Source organism: Elephas maximus, chromosome 24 (assembly GCF_024166365.1).
Source record: "Elephas maximus indicus isolate mEleMax1 chromosome 24, mEleMax1 primary haplotype, whole genome shotgun sequence".
Taxonomy (NCBI): domain Eukaryota; kingdom Metazoa; phylum Chordata; class Mammalia; order Proboscidea; family Elephantidae; genus Elephas; species Elephas maximus.
This window is the reverse complement of record NC_064842.1, coordinates 19,769,054-19,796,913: the sequence shown is the minus strand read 5'-3', so window position 1 is coordinate 19,796,913 and position 27,860 is coordinate 19,769,054. Positions and strand designations below refer to the sequence as shown.

General features: G+C 40.9%; 1 protein-coding gene across 1 annotated transcript; it reads left to right on the top strand.

The window, feature by feature from the left end:
- On the top strand, positions 1-27,539 carry C24H1orf100 (chromosome 24 C1orf100 homolog). Its single transcript, XM_049867931.1, is given in 5 exon segments — positions 1-56; positions 23,484-23,579; positions 26,371-26,447; positions 27,417-27,493; positions 27,495-27,539. Coding segments are annotated over 5 exon segments (351 nt in total).
- The last annotated feature ends 321 nt before the right edge of the window (positions 27,540-27,860 follow it).

The following is a 27,860-nucleotide window of genomic DNA, read 5'->3' as shown; positions in this document are numbered from 1 at the left end:
ATGGCTGCCATCAAGTTACGAGAATTTATTGATCGCCGTCCAACCATCCCACCCAGGTAACATTCTTCCAGGAGCTGCTGCATTCTAGAGCGGCAGCAAGGCAGACAGGCACCTAGGGAATTAGAGTTGCTCTCCCGGCTGCTCCGTGACTGAGAGACAACGGCTGCCGGAAGAGTTCTACTGAGGCTTCTTTGGGTTTAAGGAAAGTTGTAAAAAAAAGATTCCACACATGGCAGAAGCCAAACAAAGCAGATGTCATCAAGTGACAATGTGTATGTACTCTGTTTAAAATGAAAGTAAAGAGATTTACTGAGAGCAAAGGCAGCTCAAGCTGGGGACACATTGGATCTCACAGAATGAAAACCAGCACTCCAAAATAGGAGTTATAGAGCCATTTTTATGAGGTAAAATACAACATTCTGATTGGAAGTTGCAAGATTAGGTAAGCAGGAGGCAGGACAACTCACAGCAGGGGCTTTACTGTAATTGGTTGGAAACACAAATATGGGCTATTTGGATTGGTTTGTTTAAGTAAGGGGGGAGTTTACAAGATAGTCACAAGATGATTGATACATAGCCGGGGCCTGCTGGTTCTGCCCAACCAGAGTTCCAAGGTCATATGCATATGAATGGGAAGAAGTCTGTCTGCTGGTTTCAACCAGCCAGGGACCCAGAGCCCTATGCATATGAGGAAGTCAAGGTTACCTTCTCAGGAATACAGAAGCAGAAGTCACAAAATAGAGTTAAGCCTCTATACCTGAGCCAGCCACCCTAGGCATGCCAGGTACCTCAGTTTTGGAAACTCTACACACAGTCAACTGTAAATTACCAAAAAGATTGGAAGGATATTGGTTTTTGTTTGAGGAGGGGTTTAGCAAGATGCATGAAGGACCCAAGCACAAATTTTAGGTGGGATCTTTTTTCTTTCTGCTTGGGGTAAAGCAAGGTCCTGGAGTGGCGCAAGCGGTTTGCACTTGTCTACTAATCAAAAGGTTGGCTGTTCAAACCCAGCCAGCAGTACCACAGGAGAAAAGCCTGGAGATCTGCTTCCATAAAGATTGCACCCAAGAAAACCCTATGGGCCAGTTCTACTCTATAACATGGGATTGACATGCGTCCGAATCAACTTGGTGGCAAAGGGTTTGGTTTGCCTGGTTTTGGGGTAACAAAACAAAACAAAACACTCCAGTACTTCTGCAATGAGAGGTGATCACACAGACAGCAACTAAGAAAATTTTCACTATTTAAATTCACCTATAACACAAGCATAAGATGCCCTAGATATGTTTTTGTTAATATTTTATTGAGTTTTTGGTGAAAGTTTACACAGCACGTTCGGTTCCCGTTTGATAGTTTCCGTACAAATTGTTCACTGACATTAATTACATTTATCACAGCGTGTCAACATTCTCTTTAATTGCGTTCTGTTTGTTCCATTTCCAGTGCTCTCTTCTCCCTGTCCCCTTATCTTCTCATCTTTCCTTTTGAGTAATTGTTGACCATATGGCCTCATACAATGGTTTTTATGCAAAGCACCGATTTTAACAGGTAATTTTCTTTATTTGTGTGCCACTCTATTTCGCTAAAAGGTGATCTCAGGGGATAGTCTCTGTTCTAAGTTTAAAAAGTGAGTATGTCCGGGCAATAGATTCAGGGATTCCTCTGTTCCCTGCTGTTCCAGTTTGTCTGAAAAACTTTTTTTTTCTTTTTTTAAGAATTTGAGTTATGCTCCACAGTTATGCTTCTTCTGGTCTCAGGATAGATGATATCGTGGCTCATGTAGACTTGTTTCTTCTCGGAGCTTTTGGTTACCTTCTTACTGTTTTGCTCCTGCTGAGTAGAGACCCATAGCTGTGTCTTAGACAATAGGTTGCAAGCTTTTAAGAAATCATATGCTACTCACTTTACTAAGGCGCAGATCATGATTCATGCCAATTAACTGAGCTGTGTGATATCATGGTCCTAAGCTTTCAAATCCAGAAAACCAATCTTGGAGGGTGTTTGGTTATGTCCAAGGAGTGTCCATATTTGTGTCTTCAATGAATTTATGTGCCTGTACCCACATATTTGCATTTACATGTACCTATAGGTATTTCTATCTGTTCTCACCTATGTACACACCTGCACCTACCCAAATACCAATATGCCCATACTCATCCATATGTGCTCAAACACTCATTTTTACTTTAGTTGTGCTGTGCTTACTACACCCACATTTGGTGCCACTTTTCCCACCACCAAAAATAACAGGTTGCATCAATCTAAAGCGTACTTCCCCTCCCTCCCCACTCCCGGGTAACCACCAATGAGCATCGGTCTCTCTGAACATGTCTATTCTTCTCCATTTATAAGAGGGATCATACAATATTTGCCTTATATGCTTGACTTATTTCACTTAGCATCATGCCCTCCAGGTCTATACGTATTATATGTTTCACAGGCTCGTCATTGTTCTTTATGGTTGTGTAGTATTCCATTACTGCTACTACTGAGTACAGGCAAAAAGAACAGTATGATGAGTCTGTGAAACATTTTATAATGTGAACGGACCTGGAGAGCACAATGCTAAGCGAAATAAGTCAAGCATATGAGGACAATAGTATTCCATTCCACCACGCATCTGTCAGTTTGTCGTAATGTGGTGGCTTGTGTGTTGCTCTGATGTTGGAAGTGATCACATTGGTATTTCAAATACCAGCGGAGCCACACATGTTAGACAGGCTTCAGTAGAGATTCTAGACTAAGACAGAGTAAGAAGAAGGACCCGGCAGTCTACTTCTGAAAATATTGGCAAGTGAAAACCTTATAAATAGCAGCAGAACACTGTCTGATATAGTGCTGGAAGATGAGCCCCTCAGGTTGGAAGGCACTCAAAATATGACTGGGGAAGAGCTGCCTCCTCAAAGTAGAGTCGACCTTAATGACGTGGATAGAGTAAAGCTTTCGGGACCTTCACCTGCTGGTTTGGCACAACTCAAATGAGAAGAAACAGCTGCAAACATCAATTAATAATTAGAACATGGAACATATGAAGTATGATTCTAGGAAAATTGGAAGTCATCACAGATGAAATGGAACATATAAAGATTGTTATTCTAGGCATTAGTGAGCTGAAATGGACTGGTATTGTTCATTTTGACCCAGACAATCATATGGTCTACTATGCCGGGAATGACAAATTGAAGAGAAGTGTCATCGCATTCATTGTCAAAAGGAACATTTCAAGATCTATCCTGAAGTACAACGCTGTCAGTGGTAGGATAATATCCATATGCTTACAAGGAAGACCAGTTAATACAACTATTATTCAAATTTACACACCAACCACTAATGCCAAGGATGGGAAAACTGAAGACTTTTACCAAATTCTGCAGTTTGAAATTGATGAAACATGCAATCAAGATGCAATGATAATTACTGGTACGAGAATGTTGGAAATGAAGAAGAATCCATAGTTGGAAAATACGGCCTTGGTGATAGAAATGATGCTGGAGATTGCATGGTAGATTTTTGCCAGTCTATTGACTTACTCCTTGCAAATACCTTTTTTCAACCACATAAATGGTGACTATACATATGGATCTCATTGGATGGAATACACAGGAATCAAACTGACCACATCTGTGAAAAGAGATGATGGAAAACTCAGTATCACCCATCAGGACAAGGCCAGGAGCCAACTGCAGAACAGACCATCAATTGCTCATAAGCAAGTTCAAATTGAAGCTGAAGAAAATTAAAATAAGTCCACCAGAACCAAAATACAACCTTGAGTATATACCACCTGAATTTAGAGACCATCTCAAGAATATAGATTTGATGCATTGAACACTAATCACTGAAGACCAGACAAGTTGTGGGATGACATCAAGGACATCACACATGAAGAAAGAAAAAAGTCATTAAAGAGACAGGAAAGAAAGAAAAGACCAAAATGAATGTCAGGAGACACATCAAGAGACTTGCTTTTGAACACAGAGTAGCTAAAGCAAACGGAAGAAGTGATGAACTAAAAGAGCTGATTTCAAAGGGCAGTTCAAGAAAACAAATTAAAATATTATAATGAAATGTGCAAGACCTGGAGTTAGAAAACCAAAAGGGAAGAACATGCTTGACATTTCTCAAGCTGAAAGAACTGAAGAAAAAACTCAAACCTCAAGTTCCGTTTTTAAAGGATTCTGTGGGCAAAGTATTGAATAATGCAAGAAGCATCAAAAGAAGATGGAAGTAATACACAGAATCACCATACCAAACCAAAAAGAATTGGTTGATGTTCAGCCATTTCAGGAGGTAGCATATGAGCAAGAACCAATGGTATTGAAGAGGAAGTCCAAGCTGCACTGAAAACATTGGCAAAAACAAGGCTCCAGGAATTGACACAATACCAAATGAGATGTCTCAACAAACGGATGCAGCACTGGAGGTGTTCACTTGTCTATGCCAAGAAATTTGGAAGACAGCTACCTGGCCAGCCGACTGGAAGAGATACATATTCGTGCCCACTCCAAAGAAAGGTTATCCAAAAGTATGCTAAAATTATCAAACTATATCATTGATATCATACCCAAATAAAATTTTGCTAAAGATCATTCAAAAGCATTTGCAGCAGTACATTGACAGAGAAATGCCAGAAATTAAAGCTAGATTCAGAAGAGGACGTGGAATGAAGGATATCATTGCTCATGTTAGATGGATCTTGGCTGAAAGCAAAGAAAGCCAGAAAGATGTTTACTTGTGTTTTATGGACTATGCAAAGGCATTTGACTCTGTGGATCATAACAAATTATGGATAATTTTGTAAAGAATGGGAATTCCAGAGCACTTAATTGTGCTCATGAGGAAGCTGTACATAGACCAAGAGGCCGTCATTTGTACAGAGCAAGGGGATACTGCATGGTTTGAAGTCAGGAAATGTGTGCTTCAAAATTGTATCCTTTCACTACACTTATTCAGTCTGTATGCTGAGCAGGTAATCCAAGAAGCTGGACTATATGAAGAAGAATGTGTCATCAGGATTGGTGGAAGACTCATTAAACAACCTGTGATATGCAGATGACACAATCTTGCTTGCTGAAAGCCAAGAGGACTTGAAGCACTTACTGATGAAGATCAAAGACTATAGCCTTCAGTATGGATTACACCTCAACATAAAGAAAACAAAAATCCTTACAACTGATCAATAAGTAACATCATGATAAATGGAGAAACAATCAATGTCAAGGATTTCACTTTACTTGGATCCACAGTCAATGCCCATGGAAGCAGCAGTCAGGAAATCAAACGACGTATTTCATTGGGCAAATCTGCTGCAAAAGACCTCTTCAAAGTGCTAAGCATAGATGGCACTTTGAGGACTAAGGTGCACATGACCTAAGCCGTGATATGTTCAGTCGCCTCATGTGCGTGTGAAAGCTGAACAGTGAGTAAGGAAGACCAAAGCATTGATGTCTTCAAATTATGGTATCGACAAAGGTTATCAAATATACCATGGACTGCCAGAAGAATGAACAAATCTGTCTTGGAAGAAGTACAGCCAGAATGGTCCTTAGAAGCGAGGATAGGGAGACTCATCTCAGTACTTTGGACATGTTATCAGAAGGAACTAGTCCCTGGAGGAGAACAGCATGCCTGGTAAAGTAGAGGGTCAGTGGGAAAGAGGAAGACCTTCAAGGAGATGGATTGACACAGCGGCTGCAACAATGTGCTCAAACACAGCAACGATTTTGAGGATGATGCAGGATTGGGCAGTGTTTCGTTCTGTTGTACATAGGGTCACTATGAGTCAGAACCCACCAGACAGCGCCTAACAACAACAGCCATCTGGTCCTGGGCATTTTTTTGTTGGCAGTTTTTTGATGACATCTTCAATCTCTTCTTTTGTAATGGGTCTTTAAATTTTCTACCTCTGTTTGTGTTAGTTTGGGTAGGTAGTGTGTTTCTAGGAATTTGTCCATTTCAAGTAGATTTTCTCAAATTTGTTGGGGTATAATTTTTTATAGTTATAGGTAATAATGGAAGCCCTGGTGGCGTAGCGGTTAAATGCTACGGCTGCTAACCAAAGGGTTGGCAGCTCAAATCCGCCAGGCGCTCCTTGGAAACTCTATGGGGGCAGTTCTACTCTGTCCTGTAGGGTCGCCAAGAGTCAGAATCGACTCGACGGCACTGGGTTTGGTTTTGGGTTTATAGGTAATAATATATAATCTCTGTTAGATTGGATGTAATGTCACCAGTTTCGTTTCTTTATTTGGTTATTTGCCTCTTCTGGTTTTTTCTTTTGTCAGTCTACCAGGGGTTTGTCTATATTATTGATCGTTCCAAACCAATTTCTGGTTTTGTTGATGCTGTCTATTGTTTTCCTGTTTTATTTGTCCCTTGATCTTCATTACTTCCTTTTTTCTGGTAGCTTTTGGCCTCTTTTGCTCTTGCTTTTCTATTTGTTCAAGTTGTCGTTTTAAGTTAATGATTTTGGATCTTGCTTCTTTTTTAGTGTAGGCACTTACTGCTGTAAATTACCTTCTGAGTACTTCTTTTGCTGTGTCCCAAAGCTTTTGAAATGTTGTGTTTTCATTTTTGTTTGATTCTAGGAATTTTTTCACTTTTTATTTTTTCTATGACCCAGTAGTTGTAGTGTATTATTTAGTTTCCATGTTCCCCGCCCCCCCCCTTATTTTTCCTGTTGTTGATTTCTAGCTTCATAACCATTATGGCCAGAGAAGACTCTTTTTATGATTTCAGTATCTTTATATTTGTTGAGACTTGTTTTGTGTCCTAGCATATGATCTATTCTGGAAAATAGTCCATGTACACTAGAGAAGAATGTTTTGTTCTGGTGCTGATTGGAATGTTCTATATATGTCTGTTAGCTTCAGTTGACTTAGGGTTTTATTTAAGTTCTCAATGTCCTTAGTGATCTTCTTTTTAGATGCTCTGTCTGTAAGTGAAAGTGGTGTGTCGAAGTCCCCTAATATTATTATGGAGTTGTGGTATATTTCTTCTTTCATACTAGTCAGTGTTTGTTTATGTATTTTGGAGCATTGCTCCTAGGTGCGTGTATACTCATAATTGCTGTCTTCTGCTGGATTGACCCTTTTATTATTACGTAACGTCCTTCTTTATCTCTCATAATAGATTTTGATTTAAAGTCCGTTTTATCTGATATCAGTATGACCACCCCTGCTTTTTCTTGTTTACTGGTTGCATGGAATATTTTTCTCCATCCTTTTATTTTCTCTCTGTTTGTGCCCTTATGTCTAAGGTCTGTTTCTTGTACACAGCAGAAGGATGAATTGTGTTTTTTATCCATTCTCCTAACCCCTGCCTTTTGCATGGAGTGTGTAGGCCATTTACCTTTAAGGTTATTAATGAAAACTAAGTATCTACCTCACTCATTTGCCATGTGTTTTTTGAGTGTTTCATATCTTCATTTTTTTATTCTGATTTTTTTCTATTTTTGTTTGTATTTGGCTGCTTTCTTGTGATGAGCCTTTTTGCTTTCTTCCTTCTTCTGAGTGTTATTTCTCAGTGGTTACCACATATATTACATTATACAACTTAAAAGTGCAATAATGTTCAGCATATGAGCAACAATTAACATACAACCTTAACATAATAAGTCTACTCCTGATATGCTCCACTCTCCCCCATTTCGGTTGGTGTGTCTCCATTAACATCAATATACAACCTATATTCGGTAAGTTTACTTTGTACTTATTTCTTACAAACTTGATGTTGTATTGTTTGTAGGGTTTAATTATTGAATTTATTTCCTGAAATTGCCCGTGTCGTTGCATTTTTTTGATATCTCTCTCTCTCTTTTTTTTTTTTATGTGTATAGATGCGTGTATTCGTTTAATGGTTTTGCCTTTACATTGGGAGTACTCCCTTGAGTAATATCTGTAAAGCTGGAGTGGTAGTGGCAAATTCCCAGAGCTTCTGTTTGTTTGGGAATGGCTTGATTTCCCCCTCATTTTTGAATGACAACTTGGCTAGGTAAAGAATTCTTGGTTGGCAATTGTTTTCATTCAACATTTTATATAGGTTGTTCCATTGTCTTCTGGTCTCTAGAGTTTCTGGGGAGAAATTCACACTGGTTCTTATGAAAGATCATTGGTATATTATATTGTGTTTTTCTCTTCCTGCTTTCCGAATTCTCTCTCTTTGGTTTTCAAGAATTTTTTTAGGATAAAGGGATTTTTTTAGTGTGTTTCTTCTAATTGTGGTTCATGTAGCTTCCTGTATTTGCAGGCTTGTTTCTCTGTTCAGTTCTGGGAAATTCTCTCTGATTATCTCTTGGAAAATTGTTTCTATGCCTTTATTGTTGTCATGGTGCTCTGGGATTCCAGTAATTCTAATATTAAAAAAATAAAAAAAACACTGCCATCGAGTTGATTCCGACTCATAGTGACCCTATAGAACAGAGTAGAACTGCCCCATAGAGTTTCCAAGGAGCACCTGGTGGATTTGAACTGCCGACCTGTTGGTTAGCAGCTGTAGCACTTAACCACTGCACCCCCAGGGTTTCCATTCTAATGTTAAATTTCTTAATTGAATCCCATATTTCCAATCGGGTGTTTTCGCTTTTCTTGGTTCTTTTCTTTCTCTTGAGAGTTGATAAATTCAGCTATTTTGTCTTCTAGTTCATTTATTCTATCTTCCGTCTGCTCTACTCTATTGCTTTTTTTTCAATTTTTATTGTGCTTTAAGTGAAAGTTCACAAATTGAGTCAGTCTCTCATACAAAAATTTATATACACCTTCCTATATACTCCTAATTGCTGTCCCCTAATGAGACAGCACACGCCTTCTCTCCACTCTCTATTTTCATGTCCATTCAGCCAGCTTCTGACCCCCTCTGCCCTCTCATCTCCCCTCCAGACAGGAGCTGCCCACATAGTCTCATGTGTCTACTTGAGCCAAGAAGCTCACTCTTCACCAGTATCATTTCCTATCCCACAGTCCAGTCCAATCCCTGTCTGAAGAGTTGGCTTTGGGAATAGTTCCTGTCTTGGGCTAACAGCAGGTCTGGGGACCATGACCTCGGGGTTCCTTCTAGTCTCAGTCAGACCATTAAGTCTGGTCTTTTCATGAGAATTTAGGGTCTGCATCCCACTGCTCTCCTGCTCCTTCAGTGGTTCTCTGTTGTGTTCCCTGTCAGGGCAGTCGTTGGTTGTAGCCAGGCACCATCTAGTTCTTCTGGTCTCAGGCTGATGTAGTCTCTGATTTATGTGGCCCTTTCTGTCTCTTGGGCTCATAATTACCTTGTGTCTTTGGTGTTCTTCATTCCCCTTTTCTCCAGGTGGGTTGAGACAAATTGATGCATCTTAGATGGCTTCTTTCTAGTGTTTAAGACCCCAGACACCACTCTCCAAAGTCGGATGCAAAATGTTTTCTTAATAGATTTTATTATGCCAATTGACTTAGATGTCCCCTGAAACCATGGTCCCCAAACCCCCACCCTTGCTATGTTGGCCTTCGAAGCATTCAGTTTATTCAGGAAATGTCTTTGCTTTTAGTTTAGTCCAGTTGTGCTGACCTTGCCTGTATTGTGTTATCTTTCCCTTCACCTAAAATAATTCTTATCTATTATCTAATTACTGAAAACCCCTCTCCCTCCCCCCTCATAACCATCAAAGAATATTTTCTTCTCTATTTAAACTATTTCTCCAGTTATTGTAATAGTGATCTTATACAATATTTGTCCTTTTGCAGCTGACTAATTTCACTCAGCGTAATGCCTTCCAGGTTCCTCCATGTTATGAAATGTCTCACAGATTCATCACTGTTCTTTATTGATGCATAGTATTCCATTGTGTGAATATACCATAATTTATTTATCCATTCATCCATTGATGGACACCTTGGTTGCTTCCATCTTTTTGCTATTGTAAACAGTGCGCAATGAATATGGGTGCACATATATCTGTTCATGTAAAGGTTCTTATTTCTCTAGGATATATTCCAAGGAGTGGGATTGCTAGATCAAATCGTAGTTCTATTTCTAGTTTTTTAAGGAAGTGCCAAATTGATTTCCAAAGTGGTTGTACCATTTTACATTCCCACTAGCAGTGTGTAAGTGTTCCAGGCTCTCCACAACTTCTCCAACATTTATTATTTTGTGTTTTTGAATTAATGCCAGCCTTGTTGGAGTGAGATGGAATCTCATTGTAGTTTTGATTTGCATTTCTCTAATGGCTAATGATTGTGAGCATTTCCTCACGTATCTGTTAGCTACCTGAATGTCTTCTTTAGTGAAGAGCCTGTTCATATCCTTTGCCCATTTTTTAATTGGGTTATTTGTCTTTTTGCAGTTGAGTTTTTGCAGAATCACGTAGATTTTAGAGATCAGATGCTGATCAAAAACGTCACAGCTAAGAACTTTTTCCCAGTCCGTAGGTAGTCTTTTTACTCTTTTGGTGAAGCCTTTGGATGAGCATAGGTATTTGATTTTTAGGAGTTCCCAGTTATCTAGTTTCTCTTCTGCATTGTTAGTAATGTTTTGTATACTGTTTATGCCATGTATTAAGGCTCCTAATGTTGTCCCTATTTTTTTTTTCCATGATCTTTATCATTTTAGATTTTAGATTTAGGCCTTTGATCCATTTTGTGCTCGTTTTTGTGCATGGTTTGAGGTATGGGTCTTGTTTCATTTTTTTGCAGATGGATATCCAGTTATGCCAGCACCATTTGTTAAACATACTATCTTTTCCCCATTTAACTGACTTTGAGCCTTTATCAAATATCAGCTGCTCATATGTGGATGGATTTATGTCTGCATTGTCAATTCTGTTCCATTGGTCTATGTATCTGTTGTTGTATCAGTACCAGGCTGTTTTGACTACTGTGGCTGTATAATGGGTTCTAAAATCAGGTAGAGTGAGGCCTCCCATTTTGTTCTTCTTTTTCAGTAATGCTTTACTTATCTGGGGCCTCTTTCCCTTCCATGTGAAGTTGGTAATTTGTTTCTCCATCTCATTAAAAAATGTTGTTGGAATTTGAATTGGAATTGCCTTGTATCTATAGATGACTTTTGGTAGAACAGTTTTACAATGTTAAGTCTTCCTATCCAAGAGCAAGTCTACTCTGTTGTTGGAGTGTTTCTTTTGCTTTTTCTAATTCAGTTCCTCTATTCTTCAGTTCTAGTAGTTCTCTTTGTTTTGTGTGTTTGTTTTTTGACGTTTTCAATTTGCTTGTTGAGTTCCTTCATTTGTTTCCTGATCTCTCCTAGTTTGTTTTCTATGTGATTTTTTTTGCTTTCTTCAAACATGTTTAGCACCATAGCCTGAAAATTATCATTTTTTTCTATTAGCCTGGTCTCCATAAGAGGAATATCCTCTTCTTCATATTTTGCTTTTAACTGGTCCTGCTTCTCTTGTGATTTTATATGTTTTACTATTTTTTATTTAATGAAATTGGTGGGCCATTTGGTTATCTTTTTTTTTTTTTTTACTTTAAATTTTGTATTCTGGTTTTTGTGGGGAAAGCTTCTGATTGGGCACCCCGCTGGTGCAGCGGCCAAGCACCCGAATACCAACCAAAAGGCCAGGGCCCACACTCCCCAGCCATTCCACAGGAGAGATATGTGACAGCCCTCAAAGACTCACAGCCCCGGGAACCTCACAGGACAGTTCTGCTCCACCCCAAAGGGTTGCTCTTAGTCAGAATCAACCCAGCGGCAGTGGGCTTGGTATCTTCTCCTGAGAACCACTAAAGGCCACTCTTATCCTTAGGTTTCAGTGCTGATTCAGGAGTCCTAGATGCCTGATCTCTGGAATTCAATATGCATGCATGGCGGGCGGTGGGGGGGCAGTGGGGAGAGGGGTTTAGCTGGTAGCAGATGCAGACAAAAGCAGATGGGCTTAGCTTTTCTCTGGTGAAGGTTGGGGTTCTCTATGTATTTCTTCACCGGTGCCTCTACATAGGCTTTCCCACAGTGTCACACTGTGGGCAGGGAACCAGTTATTTCTCTCTGTATTGCCCATCTATCTGAAGTATACCCCTCACCCTGCTGCCCTTACAGTTCCTCCTGGTCCTAGCGCCTGTCCATCTTTGGCCTCGGCAAGATTCAACAGTACTCTCTCACAGCACCATGGTCTCTTTTTCCCCCTTCCCATGGGCAGTCTCACCACCATAAAAAATTGGGTTATAACTTCCTCAGATTAGCTCCTTTTCTGTGCTCCCTTTTTGGGGTGTTGAGCAACCCCATTCCAAAATGGCTGTGATGATCAAGTGCTCCAGATGTTAGCAGGTAGGTTTTCCTTCCCTCTGTGATGTCCCCACTCCTCCTCTTCCCCGCTTCTGGATTCACCCTGACTCTCCAACACCTCAGCTGCTGTCCAGAGTTCTGAGATCTCAGTTTGTGCTTGTTTTTATTCATTGTTCAGTGGGTTAGTTGCTGGGGGAGTAAATGGGAGTGTCCACTCACTTCATCATCTTGTTCCGCTCTCTTCCCTAGATGTTTTATTTTGTCATATCTGAGAGCAAGGATAACAGCCTTTAAATCCTAACCCTACCCTAACTCCCCACCCATTCCAGAGCTGCAGAGATTTGGAAGTATGAACCTGTGACAGCAATCTTCACACTGTGACTTTGGGGTCAGCATCTTGTAGTATATTAGCTTCACAGATTTGACTCTCCTGGGTAATGCTACAGGGCAGGGAACAAACCTCAAGTTTATTTTAGTATTTTGTTATATTAACAATGTTTTTTTTTTATTAACTTTTATTGAGCTTCAAGTGAACATTTACAAATCAAGTCAGTCTGTCACATATAAGTTAATATACATCTTACTCCTTACTCCCACTTGCTCTCCCCCTAATGAGTCAACCCTTCCAGTCTCTCCTCCAACTCTCTCTATCCTCCCATCCCCCCTCCGGATAGGAGATGCCAACACAGTCTCAAGTGTCCACCTGATATAATTAGCTCACTCTTCATCAGCATCTCTCTCCCACCCACTGTCCAGTCCCTTTCATGTCTGATGAATTGTCTTCGGGGATGGTTCCCGTCCTATGCCAACAGAAGGTTTGGGGACCATGACCACCGGGATTCCTCTAGTCACAGCCAGACCATTAAGTATGGTCTTTTTATGAGAATTTGGGGTCTGCATCCCACTGATCTCCTGCTCCCTCAGGGGTTCTCTGTTGTGTTCCCTGTCAGGGCAGTCATCGATTGTGGCCAGGCACCAACTAGTTCTTCTGGTCTCAGGATAATGTAGGTCTCTGGTTTATGTGGCCCTTTCTGTCTCTTGGGCTCTTAGTTGTCATGTGACCTTGGCGTTCTTCATTCTCCTTTGCTCCAGGTGGGTTGAGACCAATTGATGCATCTTAGATGGCCGCTTGTTAGCATTTAAGACCCCAGACGCCACATTTCAAAGTGGGATGCAGAGTGTTTTCATAATAGAATTATTTTGCCAATTGACTTAGAAGTCCCCTTAAACCATGGTTCCCAAACCCCCGCCCTTGCTCCGCTGACCTTTGAAGTATTCAGTTTATCCTGGAAACTTCTTTGCTTTTGGTCCAGTCCAGTCCAGTTGAGCTGACCTTCCATGTATTGAGTGTTGTCCTTCCCTTCACCTAAAGCAGTTCTTATCTGCTAACAATGTTTTTTAAAACAAAGATAAATCCTTTTGCTCCTAAAAATTACTGAAATAGACAGTGAATGAAAAGATACTTGTGCTCCTGAATGCCTTCAAGAGTCCTCTTTTCAGAGAAAGTACAGAGCTTCTTCCCTTCCTGTAATCCACATGAAAAGGAAGTGGGGTGGAGAAGATCAAGGATTAGTTCTGGTATCTCCTGATTCCTCCCTCCCCATAAGCCCTTGGTCTTCCTGTATGTGTTTGAGATCTGTTTTGTCCACAGTTTGCCTATTAAACTTCTCTGATCTCCTTAGGAAAATGAAAGACCTCCTTTGTCTGCTGTTGCCTGGAGCTCACTGGAACCAAGTCAAAGCAATAAGCCTGACCCAGCTTGTGGGGAGCCTGAGGGTTGGGTGGAACAGGGTGGGCACTATGGCCCACTAAAGTCCTACAGCTGGGCTGGACCCAGCTCTGTGTAATAGCTCCAGCTTCACCCCCACACCTGAACTAGACTTGTTGCCCCACCCTTCACTTACTGTGAGGCAGATCTTCGCCTACCCATGCCTTTCCCTAACCTTGCCCACAGGAGTGGGTCCAGTCCATCAGCAAGTTCTGTCCATTCTACCTTCATGATAGGTTTCCATTCTGAATATGTTTCTCCTTCTCCACTGCCACCACTTCGTCAGCTTATCATTGTCTCTCCCCTACTCATTTACAACAACCTCCACTCTTGTCTTCCTACAACCCATTCTCCAGGGTGTGCTAATAAAATGTAAATTAGATCATGACTCTTCATTGCACAAAACCCAACAACCTGCTGTACTTAACATAAAATCCCAGCTCATTGCTACAGCCTATGACACCCTGCATGAACTGGCTCTGGCCTGTTTCTCCTTCTCTTATTCTCCATTTTGTTTTTTCAATTCCTTCAGTAGGTCACCTTGTCTCAATTGCAGGGCTTTTGCCCATACTGTTCCTTTACCTGGATACCTCTCTTTCTCCCTATCCCTGCCACCTCATTTGCCCCCTATATTTTGCTTAACTAACCCCTTTTTCGGGTTTCTGGGTGGTGCAAACAGTTAACGCACTCAGCTGCTAACCAAATGGTTGGAGGTCCAAGTTCACCCAGAAATGTCCCAGAAAAAAGGTCTGGTGATCTACTTCCAAAAAAGCAGCTGTTGAAAACTCTGTGAAGCACAGTTCTACTCTGACATACATGGGGTCAAAAGGAGTCGGAGTTGACTTGACAGCAACTCGTGGTCTTAACCCTTTTCACCCAGCATGTCTCAGGTGTTATCAACTATTCAGAGAACTAGGCCTTGACTGCCCTGGCTAGAGTGGGCCCTTTTCTACTCTCCTGCCTCTCCACCTCTACTATCCAGCACCTTTTTGGTTTCTATAGCACTTATCACGATTTCCATTTATTTTACTTGTTTCCTCATTTCTGTCCATCTCTACCACTGGAATGATAATAGTTAACACTTATGCAGTTCTTACTGTATGCCAAACAGTATTAATTAATTTAATATTTACAACAACTGTGAGTCACAGATGAAGAAAGAAACGAAGGCACAGGGAGGTTAAGTGGCTGCATCAAGATCCCACTACGAGTAATTGGCAGGGATGGGATTCTAACCCACTGGTTTCTTTCTGTCTGTGCTCTTAATCACTAGAACCAAACCCATTGCCACTGAGTTGATTCCGAGTGTGTGTTACAGAGTAGAACTGCTCCATAGGGTTTTTTTTTTTTTTTTTGGTCTGTAGTCTTTACAAGGAGTCCTGGTGGTACAGTTGTTAAAGCACTTGACTGCTAGCCAAAAGGTAGATGTTTTGAAACTACCAGTGTCTCTGTGGGAGAAAGAGGTGGCAGCCTCCTTCTGTAGAGTTTTACAGCCTTGGAAACCCTATGGAGTTGCTATGAGTTGGAATCGACTCAACATCAATGAGTTTTCATTAATTTTTACAGAAGCAGGTTGCCAGGCCTTTCTTTCTCAGCACTACCAAGTGAAGGTTATTAACTTCCCAAAGCTGGGGCTTTTTTGCCTTTATCTGCTATTCACTATCATAACCTCAGCAGATTGCCACACAACAGGCCCATTATACATATTTGTTGAATAGAGGAAAATGAATGAGAAAACTTTTGCTGTCACTTATTTGTGGTTTGGCCTGGTGACTGACAGTACCTGGTCCTGCCTTCTGCTGTTCTGAATGAATGAGCATTTGTCCAATTAATCTTTAAATGCCTAACCTTTGGTGTCTATACAAAGCTGAATTACCAACCAGTAAGGACACCTAATAAGATTAAATATTAAATGATTCACAAATAGTAATGACTACAAAACATTCTCCTAAAAAGCTTCATGTTAAATGCAAGTAACTGGTAACCATCCCCAGGCTACACACAGCAAAGGTCTGTCACTCAGGAGCAGGGCTGTTTTGTTGGTTGGTTTGTGGAGCCCAGAATGCTTCTAAAAAGACCACTTTAAGTGGGTTAGACTCAGTGTGATATGGAAGATAAACACAGACTTTTTGTCAGCCTTATCAGTTTGCACTCGACTTCTCACCTAAAGGTTGGTGGTTTAAACCCACTTAGCATTAAGATTAGAGTCAAGAAAATCATGCGGAGCAGTTCTGCTCTGTCACACATGGGATCGCCATGATTTGGAGTTGACTCACCAGCAATGGGTCTTAAGTAGATTATAAAAACATGGATGGAAAGACCCAGAGGCAGCTGTGGGAGTCCGTTCATTACACCTAGAATGATACCCATGGCCGACGAGTCGGTTTTGACTCATACTCAAGCAGAACTGCCCCATAGGGTTTCCGAGGCTGTAATCTTTATGGAAGCAGGCTGCCACATCTTTCTCCCACGGAGCCACTGGTGGGTTCGAACCGCTGATGTTTCATTTAGCAGCTGAGTGCTTAACCAGGGCTCCTCCTCCTAGAAGGTAGCAACAGTTAACACAGACCAGATATTTGTTACCAAGTGCATTCATAGGTGGCACTCATTCAGTCATCAAAATGATAGTATCATCATCTCCATTGCACTGATGAGGAAACTGAGGCTCCCCCCTTCCTTGAGAAGGTATTGTAGACCCAGTACAGCCTGGTGGTCCTACATTTGAATCCCTTCTGCACTCATTAGCTCATAACCTTAGCTAAGTATCTTATTCCTCCTGAGCCTGTTTCCTAATTGGTCTAGCACTTGCCACAATGTGCATGATTAGTTAACCCCCTGAATATAGTTTTCCCTACTAAATTATGAACTCTTGGTGGAAAGACAGTATTTAGCATCACTGTATCATTTTTAGTGTCTGCACATCAGAGCCTGCAATAAATGTTTATTTTATTGGATTGAAAGCAGCTTCCGGCTAGCTCTGCAGTGTCTTTATTCCCTTTCCTACTCCTTTGGTATACAATGTCTACTTCTTATATACCTGTTAATGGAAGAATCACAGAGCTTTGAAGTCTTTTGAAAAAATCATCCTACATACATCTTGCTCCACAGGAGGAAGGTGTGGCAGTCTGTTTCCATAAAGATTACAGTCTTGGAAACCCTTTGGGGGCAGTTCACCTCTGCTATGAGTCAGAATTGACTCTTTGGCAGTGGATATTATTCCCTACAGCTGCCTCTGGATCTTCCCATCAATGTTTTTAAAATCCACATAGATGACCCTGAGAGACATAGGTTTGACTCATGGCTCTGACATTTACTAGCTGGATAAAGGAAAGTCCCCTTATCCTTTCTGAGCCTCCAGCCTACTATTTTATATAAAACCAAAACCAATTGCCACTGAGTCAGCTCCATGTGGGCAGAGTAGAACTGTGCTCCAGAGGGTTTTCATGGCTGTGATTTTCAGAAGCAGATCACCAGGCCCTTCTTCCAAGGTGCCTCTAGGTGAGTTCAAACTGCCAGCCTTTTGGTTAGCAGTCAAGCGCTTAATCATCTGAGCCACCCAATGACTCCATTTTTTTTTTTACTTATGTTAATATGTGTGTGTGTGTGTGTGTGTGCGTGTGCGCGCGCTTTCAATGAAGGTTTACAGGGAAAATTAGTTTCTCATTAAACAATTAATACACATATTGTTTTGTGACGTTGGTTGCCAACCCTGCAATGCGCCAACACTCTCCCCTTCTCGCCCTTGGGTTCCTTATTTCCATTTGTCCAGCTTCCCTGTCCCCTCCTTCCTCTTTGTCCTTGGCCTGGGGCTGGTGTGCCCATTTAGTCTCATATACATGTTTGAGCTATGCATATTATTGTTTGTTTTATGGGCCTGTCTAATCTTTGGCTGAAGAGTGAACCTCAGGAGTGACTTCAGTACTGAGTTAAAAGGGTTTCCGGGGCCATGCTCTTAGGGTTTCTCCAGTGTTGTCAGACCAGTAAGTCTGGCCTTTTTTTGTGACTTTGAATTCTGTTCTACATGTTTCTTTAGCTCTGTCCCGGAAGGGACTCCACTCTTTTATATAAGTGTGCCAGTATTTACCTTGCAAAGTGACTGCAAAAATTAAATGAGGTAATTTCTGTAAAAAAGGCTTTGTGAAGCATAAGACACAACAGAGTAGAGCATAGTAATAGGAATACAGGATGCCTTAAGCCATGGGCTCAGGCTCTTGGTGGACAAATGCTTCTGACCTCACCTGTGCACATTGAATCTTGTCTGAGGTTTCTGCTCTGGTTACATTCACCCTGCCAGGGGACAGGTTTGCTCTTGTGTGGACTGAATATATCACCTCAAAGAGCCAAGCTGTCATCAGGCCCTGGTAAATAATGTACAGTGGAATCAGACAGAGCTGGGCTGCCTGCCCTGACCCAAGCAAAGAAGTCTTTCTACCACTTATTCAAGAATCTTGAAAGCCAAGTCAATAGAATGTGTCTGAGCAGAGTTCATGGGAGGGTTCCTTAGCCATGTGGGAGGGCTGGCCCATGCTTCACAGGCATTAGTTGGTTTTTCCTCACACTCAACCTCCCACAGGGGAGGCTAGTACATGCGGCCTCTTGGAAGACTGGCTGACTTACCAGGCTACTCAGTTCCACTTATGCAGTAAAATCATCTTCCATGAAACTGAAATTTTTACCTCTTACTTGAGAGCTTTCTCATGCTTGAGATGAAGCCCACCTAAGGGAGTGTGGAAGAACTGCCCGAAGAGTTGGAGGCAAAGTTTGCCATTCTTTCGTTCTTCAAACCTCTCCCCTTCTCCATCTGTCCCTCCCCACCTCCCTCCAAAACCCACCTTCTTACACTTTCCCACTCTCTCTCCACTCAGGGGCCAAAATCTGCCAAGAGATACTCCCAGAGGTATTGGGGTGAGGGAGTGTTCCTTGGTGCTGGTGAGGGGTTCTCCATTCTTAAACATTTTTTACAGACTGCTTGTAAGGAGCCCTGCTTGTCTTACTCATTCCTGTACTCAGCAGGTATTTGTTGTATGCATGCAATGAAGCCTCCATGGTCAAACACAGCCAACTGGAAAGAGCATAGCAACTGTGAGAAACCAGAGTGTCATTTTAGAACTTCAGGTGGATTTTTAGCAAACTGTAACATGGTCCTAGTGTATTCTTTCCAAGGCAATTCTTCAGAAACTGGGTAGATGCCTAAGAAATCCGTCTTCCACTCCCATGCATTCAGAGCTGTCATTTGTTCCCCATAATTCTGCCAAATTCCTCTCCTTCTTATGACTTCATCCCCCACTGTTATTGACTATCCAGGGCTCAGTCATATTATCCTAGCCACTGGGCAGGCCCAGACAGCCTGTGGTTTTTCTGAAAGTCAGAGCTCCTGGAGATCCTGTACGCACAGAGATGGGACTGCCCTGTCAGCACCTGCTTTTCATTCTGGGTAGACATCCAGACCTTTTTCCTAGCCCCCAAATACTCCCACTCTGATCCCAACGCCGTCCCTGCCTTGAATTCTATAATCCCCCTTACCTGGAATCTCTTTCTCATCCTCTTTGCCTGTCCAACCCCTAAACACCCCTTCCTCTTCTGTGCCTCATGGATCCTTTATTCAGATCTCTATTTCAGCACATAAGAGCATTTTGAAGAGAAGGACTATTTCTTATTCAGCTTTGTATCTGCAGAACCCACTGGAGTAAAGGGTACATTGTGTGAAATCAATATATACTGGTTGACCTGAAGGTGAAGTTCAAGTTTCCATTCACCAACTAACATGTGTTTATTAAGCAACAAACTATTCAAAATCCAGTTGGCCATCTAGTCAACTCCAACTCATGAAGTCCCCAGGTGTGTCAGAGTAGAACTGTAGGGTTTTCAATGACTGATTTTTTGGAAGTAGATTGCCAGGCCTTTCTTTCAAGATTTCTTTATGCAAAGCTGTGTGCTACTTTCTCCTTTTCTATGAATTCTTATTGCCTTACTGAGTGTTCAGAATCTGCATGGAATGGAATGGAAGATCCAAAATACCCCAAGTATCCAAGCATCACAGCCTCTAAAGTCATCATCCAAAATATTCACCTTCCTATGTTTCCTCTCCTGGGGAATTCGTCCCAAGCCAGAAGCCTAGATACTGTCTTGGACCCTTCCCTTTCTTTTGCCATCAACCCTATCTTCTAAAATGTCTTCAATCAGTCCCCTATGCTCTATCCATATTCCCACTGTAGAGTTCAGGGCTTCAACATTTTCCACATAAATTATTACAATCACCTCCCAACCAGTCTTTATACTTCCAGTCATATTGTCTTCAACTTTGTTTTCCATGTTGCCACCAGAGAAAATTTTTCTAAAATAAAAATTGCATCATGTCACCAATCTTAAAATTTTACAAAGCTTTCCTATCACCTACATTAGTGGTTCTCAACCTTTTGGACACAATGCCCCCTTTTTTGTAATATTTCGTAGTGTCCCTGTTATTCTTTTGAAATAAAATCTATAAATAATACAACCCGACTGTACACAATATTTTAAATTATCAACAGAATGCTGTCGCTATAACATAAAAGGAAAAGTAATTTATTGTAAAATAAGATGTATTTCAAAATGTAAATGTCTCAGCACCATTATCCTCTAGCCTGGTCTCCCTTGACACCACTATATTCCAGTGGTACAAACCCATCTCACATCTATGCCCTTCTCCACCTCCTCGATTCATATTTATGCTTCAAAACTTCCTCACATCTCAGCCCTCCCTGCAAGGCTAGAAGTCCCTTTTCTGGGCTTACAAGCACCTTGTGTTTTTTTCGTAATAGTACTTCATCATTTTCAGCCTTTACATATTTAATTAAAACCAAACCAAACCCATTGGTGTTCAGTCAATTCTGACTCAGGACAACCTGTGTGCTACAGTGTAGAACTGCTCCACAGGGTCTTCTTAACTGTAATCTTTATGGAAGCAGATTGCCAGGCCTTTCTTCTGTGGTATCGTTGGGAGGGTTCAAACCTCCAATCTTTCAGTTAGTGTTCTTGTCATTGTTAGGTGCCGTAGTCTATTCTGCCTCATAGCGACCCTACAGGACAGAGTAGAACTGCCCCATAGGGTTTCCAAGGAGCAGCTGGTGGATTTGAACTGCCGACCTTTTGGTTAGCAGCTGAGTTCTTAACCACTGCAGCACCACAGCTCCTTTCAGTTAGTAGTGGAGCACAAACTGTTTGCACTACCAACGATCTTATATATTTAATTACCGTATTTTTAAAAAACTTTTTATTATGCAAGTTTTTAAGCATAGAGAAAGTAGAATAATGAACTCCCATTTATCCATTTCCACAATTCGTCCCACTGGTTTTATATATCCTCTTAGTTCTTTTTTTCTAATATTTCAAAGCTAACACCTGACATGTTATTTTACCCCCAAAATATTTCCCATTGTTAAAACAAAAATCATATTAATCCAATAATAGAAATTGATTGGTTTATTTAATATACGATTTGAAAATCAGGGTAACGTTTTGACTAGGGAGTCAAAAATGTCCTGAAGATGAAAAGAACTTCCAGAATTCTTATACCACACATCTTATCGGTATTGCCCTGGAAAAGGGGCCAGAACAGTATTTATATGATAACAATTTACCCTAAAATGCAACTTCTAGTCGGACCTTAGGGCTTCTGTTCCTGGAAACTGACTACATAGATGATTCTTCCAAAGAGCCCAATGCCTAAGGCAAACTGGTTTTTACTGTATTTAAACTATTGTTGGCATAGTGGTTAAGAGCTACAGCTGCTAACCAAAAGGTCAGCAGTTCGAATTCACCAGGCGCTCCTTGGAAACTGGGGCAGTTCTACTCTGTCCTACAGGGTCACTATGAGATGGAATTGACTCGACAGCAACGGATTTATTGTTTGACTTCAAAATGACTTTATTTTCTTCAAGTCTCAAGGTTCAAAAGGATAATGGCCCAGGTGGGTGACCCCAGCCTCCATCAAAGCCAGAAATCTGGATTCCAGGAGTATTAAAGCCATTTCTCACAATGAATCTCAAAAATAACACTTTGGTACATAATCATAAGGCCATTATCACACCTAACAAAGTTAACAGAACTTTCTTAATTTCATCTAAAATCCTGTTTATATTAAAATTTCCCCAACTATCATAAATGTCTTTCATGGTTTATTCTAATCAGGATCAAAACAATGTCCTCATGCTACCATTGATAGCTATGCTACCAAACCAAAAAAAAAAAAAAACCAAACCTGTTGCCCATCAAGTTGATTCCGACTCATAGTGACGCTATAGAACAGAATAGAACTGCCCCATGGAGTTTCCAAGGAGTGCCTGGCGGACCTTTTGGTTAGCAGCATAGCACTTAACCATTATACCACCAGGGCTGATACTTACACTAAGTATCTTCTAATCCAGAGCAGTCTTCTTCCCCTTGCAATCCCAGCCTTTCTTCTCTCTTGACTTGATTCTGAAGAAATGCGGTCAGCTGTGTTGTGGAATGACCCACATTCTGGACATCTGTTGCTTTCTTGTGGTATCATTTAAATTGTTCCTCTATCTGCTGTTCCCTGATGTCTTACAATCTGGGAGGTAGATCTAAATAAAGCCTTAATTAGATTCAATTCTTTTGGCAAGAATACTACCTAGATGGAGCTATGTGTTTCATATTTTATCACATAATATTTAGTTATCTCACTTTTTATCCTAAGATGAACTGATTAGTGGTTGCAGATTGTCAAAAGTGTGAAAAACACCAACTCTGCATGGAGAAAATGATAATTCTATTGAAGGCTGCAACTACAAACAGACTTTTCTTCACACTGGTTAATCTGTTTTCAAATGCATTCTTCCTGAGGGCAAGCATTCCCCTCCCCTCCCCCCAACAGTCTGCACACACTTCCTGAATTCATAGCCAAGCAAGTACAACCACATTTGTTTGCAAAATGAGACTTGTTTAACCAAAAGTAGGGCTCATACTTTACAAGTAGCAGCCAGGGTTTAAAACAAAATGGAATCCAATCCAGATACGTGTCAGCCATTTTAGTTCTGCCAAGTGCCTCAGTTTTAGAGTGCTCTTTCACAAGATTGGAAACCCTGGTGACATAGTGGTTAAGTGCTACGGCTGCTAACCAAGAGGCCAGCAGTTCGAATCTGCCAGGTGCTCCTTGGGAACTCTATGGGGCAGTTCTACTCTGTCCTATAGGGTCGCTATGAGTCGGACTTGACTCAACGGCACTGGGTTTAGTTCACAAGATTAATCCTGTCATTGTAAAGTTTCCCATCAAATATCCTAATGGCTTAAGGGTTGTGAAATACTAAGTTCTAATTCATCATTCCACCTAAACTTAGTGGCTGGTATTCTACTTCCGAAAAGTCAGCTATTGAAAACTCTGCGGACCACAGTTCTACTCTGACACTCACGGGATTGCCATGAGTCGGAGTCCAATAATGGTGGTGGTGGATTCTTCTCTAAAGAACTGATTGTAATAATTGCTTCTTTCTTCCCTTCTTACTTTCCCCGCTAGCATATATATTGTTCATCAAGGAAAGGACCTTCGAGGCTATTACCCGGGACAGATTGCAAGATTCCATTTTGATTATAGTGCAAAGAGATCATCCAGGTGACACACATTCTTAAATCTTAATTTCCACGAATTTTACCACATTTAGAATGATAAAAGAAAAAAGGCAGGGGGAGGGGGGAATACATTGAGAACAGGCAAATGCATAGAGACCAAAGTTTATTAGTGGTGACCAGGGGCAGGTAGAAGCGGGATTTGAGGAGGCATTGCTTAAGGGGTACTGAGTTCCTGTTTGAGGTGATGAAAAAAATTTGGAAACGGGTAACAGTGATGGTTGCACAGCATGGTGAACATTAATTATGCCACTGACTTGTACATGTAAAAATGTACGTTATATAAATTTTACCACATAACACAGTCTAAACTTAATAGATTAAACTGGAAGTAGTTTTAGAGGCCATTATGATTCAATTAGATGAATGAAATGTAGCCCAGAGAAGTGAAGCACCTTGGCTGAGGTCGCACAGTGGGTGTACAAGCTGAGACTTGAATCTACCCTATTTTCTGACTCCCAGTTCAAGACTCTTTGTTCTAATTCAAACACATCCTCATATTAACTCTTATTAGGGTCATATTCTCTGCCAGAGGATAGGCAAGAAACGAAATGACAGAACCCACTGCCAGAGGTGCTCATGGCCCAGGTGAACTGACAGCCCTCCTCCCCACCCCACTCCTCCCCCCGGACCCCGCGTATCAGTTCTCACACCAGGGGACGGCTGGATTACAGAGAACCTCTACCTGACTCTGACAAGGCTTGTGCCTGCCCAAGATGAGTCATAAGAGGAAAACTAAATGTAGATGTCAGGCTACAAGTTTATTAAGCTTCTAGTTCAAAACAAAACACAGGAAATAATGCAGCTCTTGGGACCGGTCCTAAATTTAGGAATTGTTGTCATGGCTTAATTTGATAGGTTTCTAATAGTTTACCTTCCCCCAATATATTGCTCCACGAACTTGATGTTTTTAGTATTAGGGTTCCTCTTTTGAGTGATAGTCTTGTCTTCAGAAGAACACTGATACATTATTTGAAAAGAGAGAGCATCCTGGTTCTCTAGAAATACCCAAAGCAAAGGCAGAGGCTGGCTGGCAGTTCAGTAGGCTTATTGGTAGGGGTGGCCACCAGGATCTGGTTCAGAAGCCAGAGCTCTCAGTGGCACTTAAGTGGCACATAAGCTGTCAGTGGCACAGAACCCAAACTCACAAGAGACTGACTGCTCGCCAGGCAGCTACTATGTTATTGACAGCAGGAGACGTACTTTTGTAGTGAAAGGAGTACTCCACCTACCCTTTAAGGCACCCATTCTACAGAATCTAGTACTTGTTGAGCATGAAATAAGAATAAATAGAGGGGGTGGGTGTTTTCAATGCTTCCCATGCCTGTCCACACAGAGCACCTCTGCCCGTTCAGCAGCTGTCGCCCATCAGCCCAGCACACACGTTGCCAGATTCTTGTCCTTGCTTTTTCTGAACTTCAGGCAGAGCCACTCCATTTTTGCTAATACTTTCTTTTAAAAAGGCACATTACAGATAATCAAATACATATAATTCATCATGAGTCAGCAGTTTCAGTCACCTCATTTAAGTGTGATTAGGTCGCAGTGATACCATCATGTAAAACTATGCCAGTTCCTTTGATGGGATTGGGTGTTCCTAAATCTCAGTCAAGATTTAATATTTTTCACATCGATAGCAGCTGATTCCATCCATCTTAAAGTTAAAAAAAAAATTATTACAACATTTAGAAAACATTGGTAATTAAAAAAGAATTGAAAATCACCCCTAATCTCACCACCCAGAGATAATTATGCAGAATCTTCTAGATCTACATCAAAGTAGGATGGGGCAGTATTTTGAAACCTACTTTTGGTAACAACTTTATTAAGATAATTCACATACCATACAATTCACCCATTTAAAACGTACAATTCAATTGAACCCTTTTTTTTTAACTTAGTAACACACTGTGAACTATTCTCCATTTCCAAAATTATAATTCTTTTAATGAGAGAGCATGCTCTTCCTACATATGTTGCGTGTCATCGTCTAAATAATTCCCTTTTTTTTTTCCTTTACATGAGGGTTGCGTCCACCCTCTTTATTATCATAAGAACACTTGGATGAACACATGTCTTCATGGACTTCTCTTACTGCTGGAATTGCTGGGACAAAATGTATGCACCTTTCAAAGGTCTTAGTACATTTCACCAGACTTCTTAAACAGGTTATACCAACATCTGCTCCCACAAGTGTATGAAGATACTTCATCATTATAGTTTGATTCTTCTTTACTTTGATTTTCAGGGGTACTAATATGGGTGAGGGTACAGGAAATTTAAAACAGACTTCAGGTTCATCAAACTCTGAGACACATGGTAGTGGTTAGTCTGGCTAAAAGAAAGCATTGCTCACTTGGGAAAACCAGACAAACCACCAAAATTACAATAGGAAAGGGAACCAGAGAGATCTTGGCAAATCCAACAGAAGGTTTAATTCAGGTGGCTCTCTGTGATTTGTCTATTGGGGAGGAGGAGAGATGCTAAAGGGGAAAATGGCACTGGATGCCCTGAGCCATCTACTGTCAACTTTGCCAGGGCTCCCCTGGGAACTATGGAGTTTCGCCAATACTGTCTTGTTAGCCTCAAGGCCACTACCGGGGAATGGATTTCAGCTGATCAGACAATGGAAGGTTTTCCTTCTACTGGGTGTTTAACAAGCTATTTCTACTTTCATTTAGACCTCTCATAGACCTGACAATTCCATCCAAGGGAAAAAGTCACTATCAGCCTCAACTGGACCAACAAACTCTCATTCAGTATATTCATTTTCGAAGACATTCAAAGCCTGCTGAACCATGGTATAAAGAAACTACTTATCAAAGAGACTATTCTCTGCCATTTTACAAGATTGGTAAGTCAAGTCAACAGCTCCTAAATCTGAGAGAAACTTTGTCTGGTTCCCAGGTTAACATCTCCTGTGTACTTGCCGTTCCAAGGGGCCACTTGGGACCAGCCAAATTGGGGTAGGGGGTTTGTGCCTGAAGGCAGGATGAAATATTTAGAGGGTTGCTCCCAGGCTCCTACTTCCACTTTCCTACTTTCCCGCATACAGGATAGAAGGAAGAAAATGCATAAATGTTATACATAGGAAGCAGACTCAAGTCTGACCACTCCTCACTGAGTCCCTCGTCTAACAACAAAATCCAGAAAGATCCTGGGTCAAATGTGGGTCCCACCTCTTATAAGCTGTGTGAAACTGGACAAGTTAATTTCTTTGAGATGGTGATAGTATTAGCACACCTCTGAGAGTTACTAAAATATTAGAGTTAATGTAAGTAAAACACCTACAGTGTATGGCACCGTACATAATAAAGTTTTTGTTGTGGTGCTATCATTGAAACACTCTAGTCTTTGGTTCACTGAGCATCAATGCAACAGTTGCTATATTCGATGTACGCCTTCCTTGAGCCTTACATTAAGGTAAGCAGAATTGACAGTGACTGTGGCCAAGACATTAGTGAATTCCAATGGGTAACATGGTAACAACTTTGATTCGATACTAAGATGATACAAAGTGACCCATCAATACAGCAGGATTCAAAGGGTTGGGATAATACAGGATCAAAATGCAAATTCATGTGATTTATTTCATTTTATTTACATTTTGGTATAATTTAAGAATATGCCTCTTAATTGGAGACTGAATCAAAGAAATAACCTTTTGACTAAGACCTTTTTTTCACATCTTTTAAATAGATTTCTTTGTATTAAATTCCACAAATTATTTTGTTACTGTGCATAACTGTTGTTAAAAGGACAATGTATTAAAATTTAGGAGCCAGTATTTTTAAAATGACTCATACTTTGTTTTAAATTTCAGATTGGAACCAGAAATTAGGCACGGTATCGTCAAATCCTAGACCCCTTAATTCACTGCCAGAGCTCTACTGCTGGGAAGGAAGAGAAAGGCGGCTTTGAAAGAGATACTTTTAAACTAAAGTAACTGTGGCATTCAAACAAAATAACATTTTGCATTCTTAGGTGACTCTTTTAGACTAAGATAATGGTAGCAGGGCTGCTTTTAAGTGTATATCCAGGTGGCTACAATCCTAAAATATTTACATGTTGCAAATTCTTTTCAGATCAAGCTGGTCAGCCTACCTAAGAGAATCAAGATCCAGCTTTAAAAGGACTTGTCGTCTGTTCTTAGCCCCACTACCAGCCTCACTGCCTGTGCTGGAAAATTGTCTTTCAGTTAGTTGATAAGTTATATGTGGGACCAGGCAAAAATATAATTGTATCTGCTCAAACTATCATCCCTGTT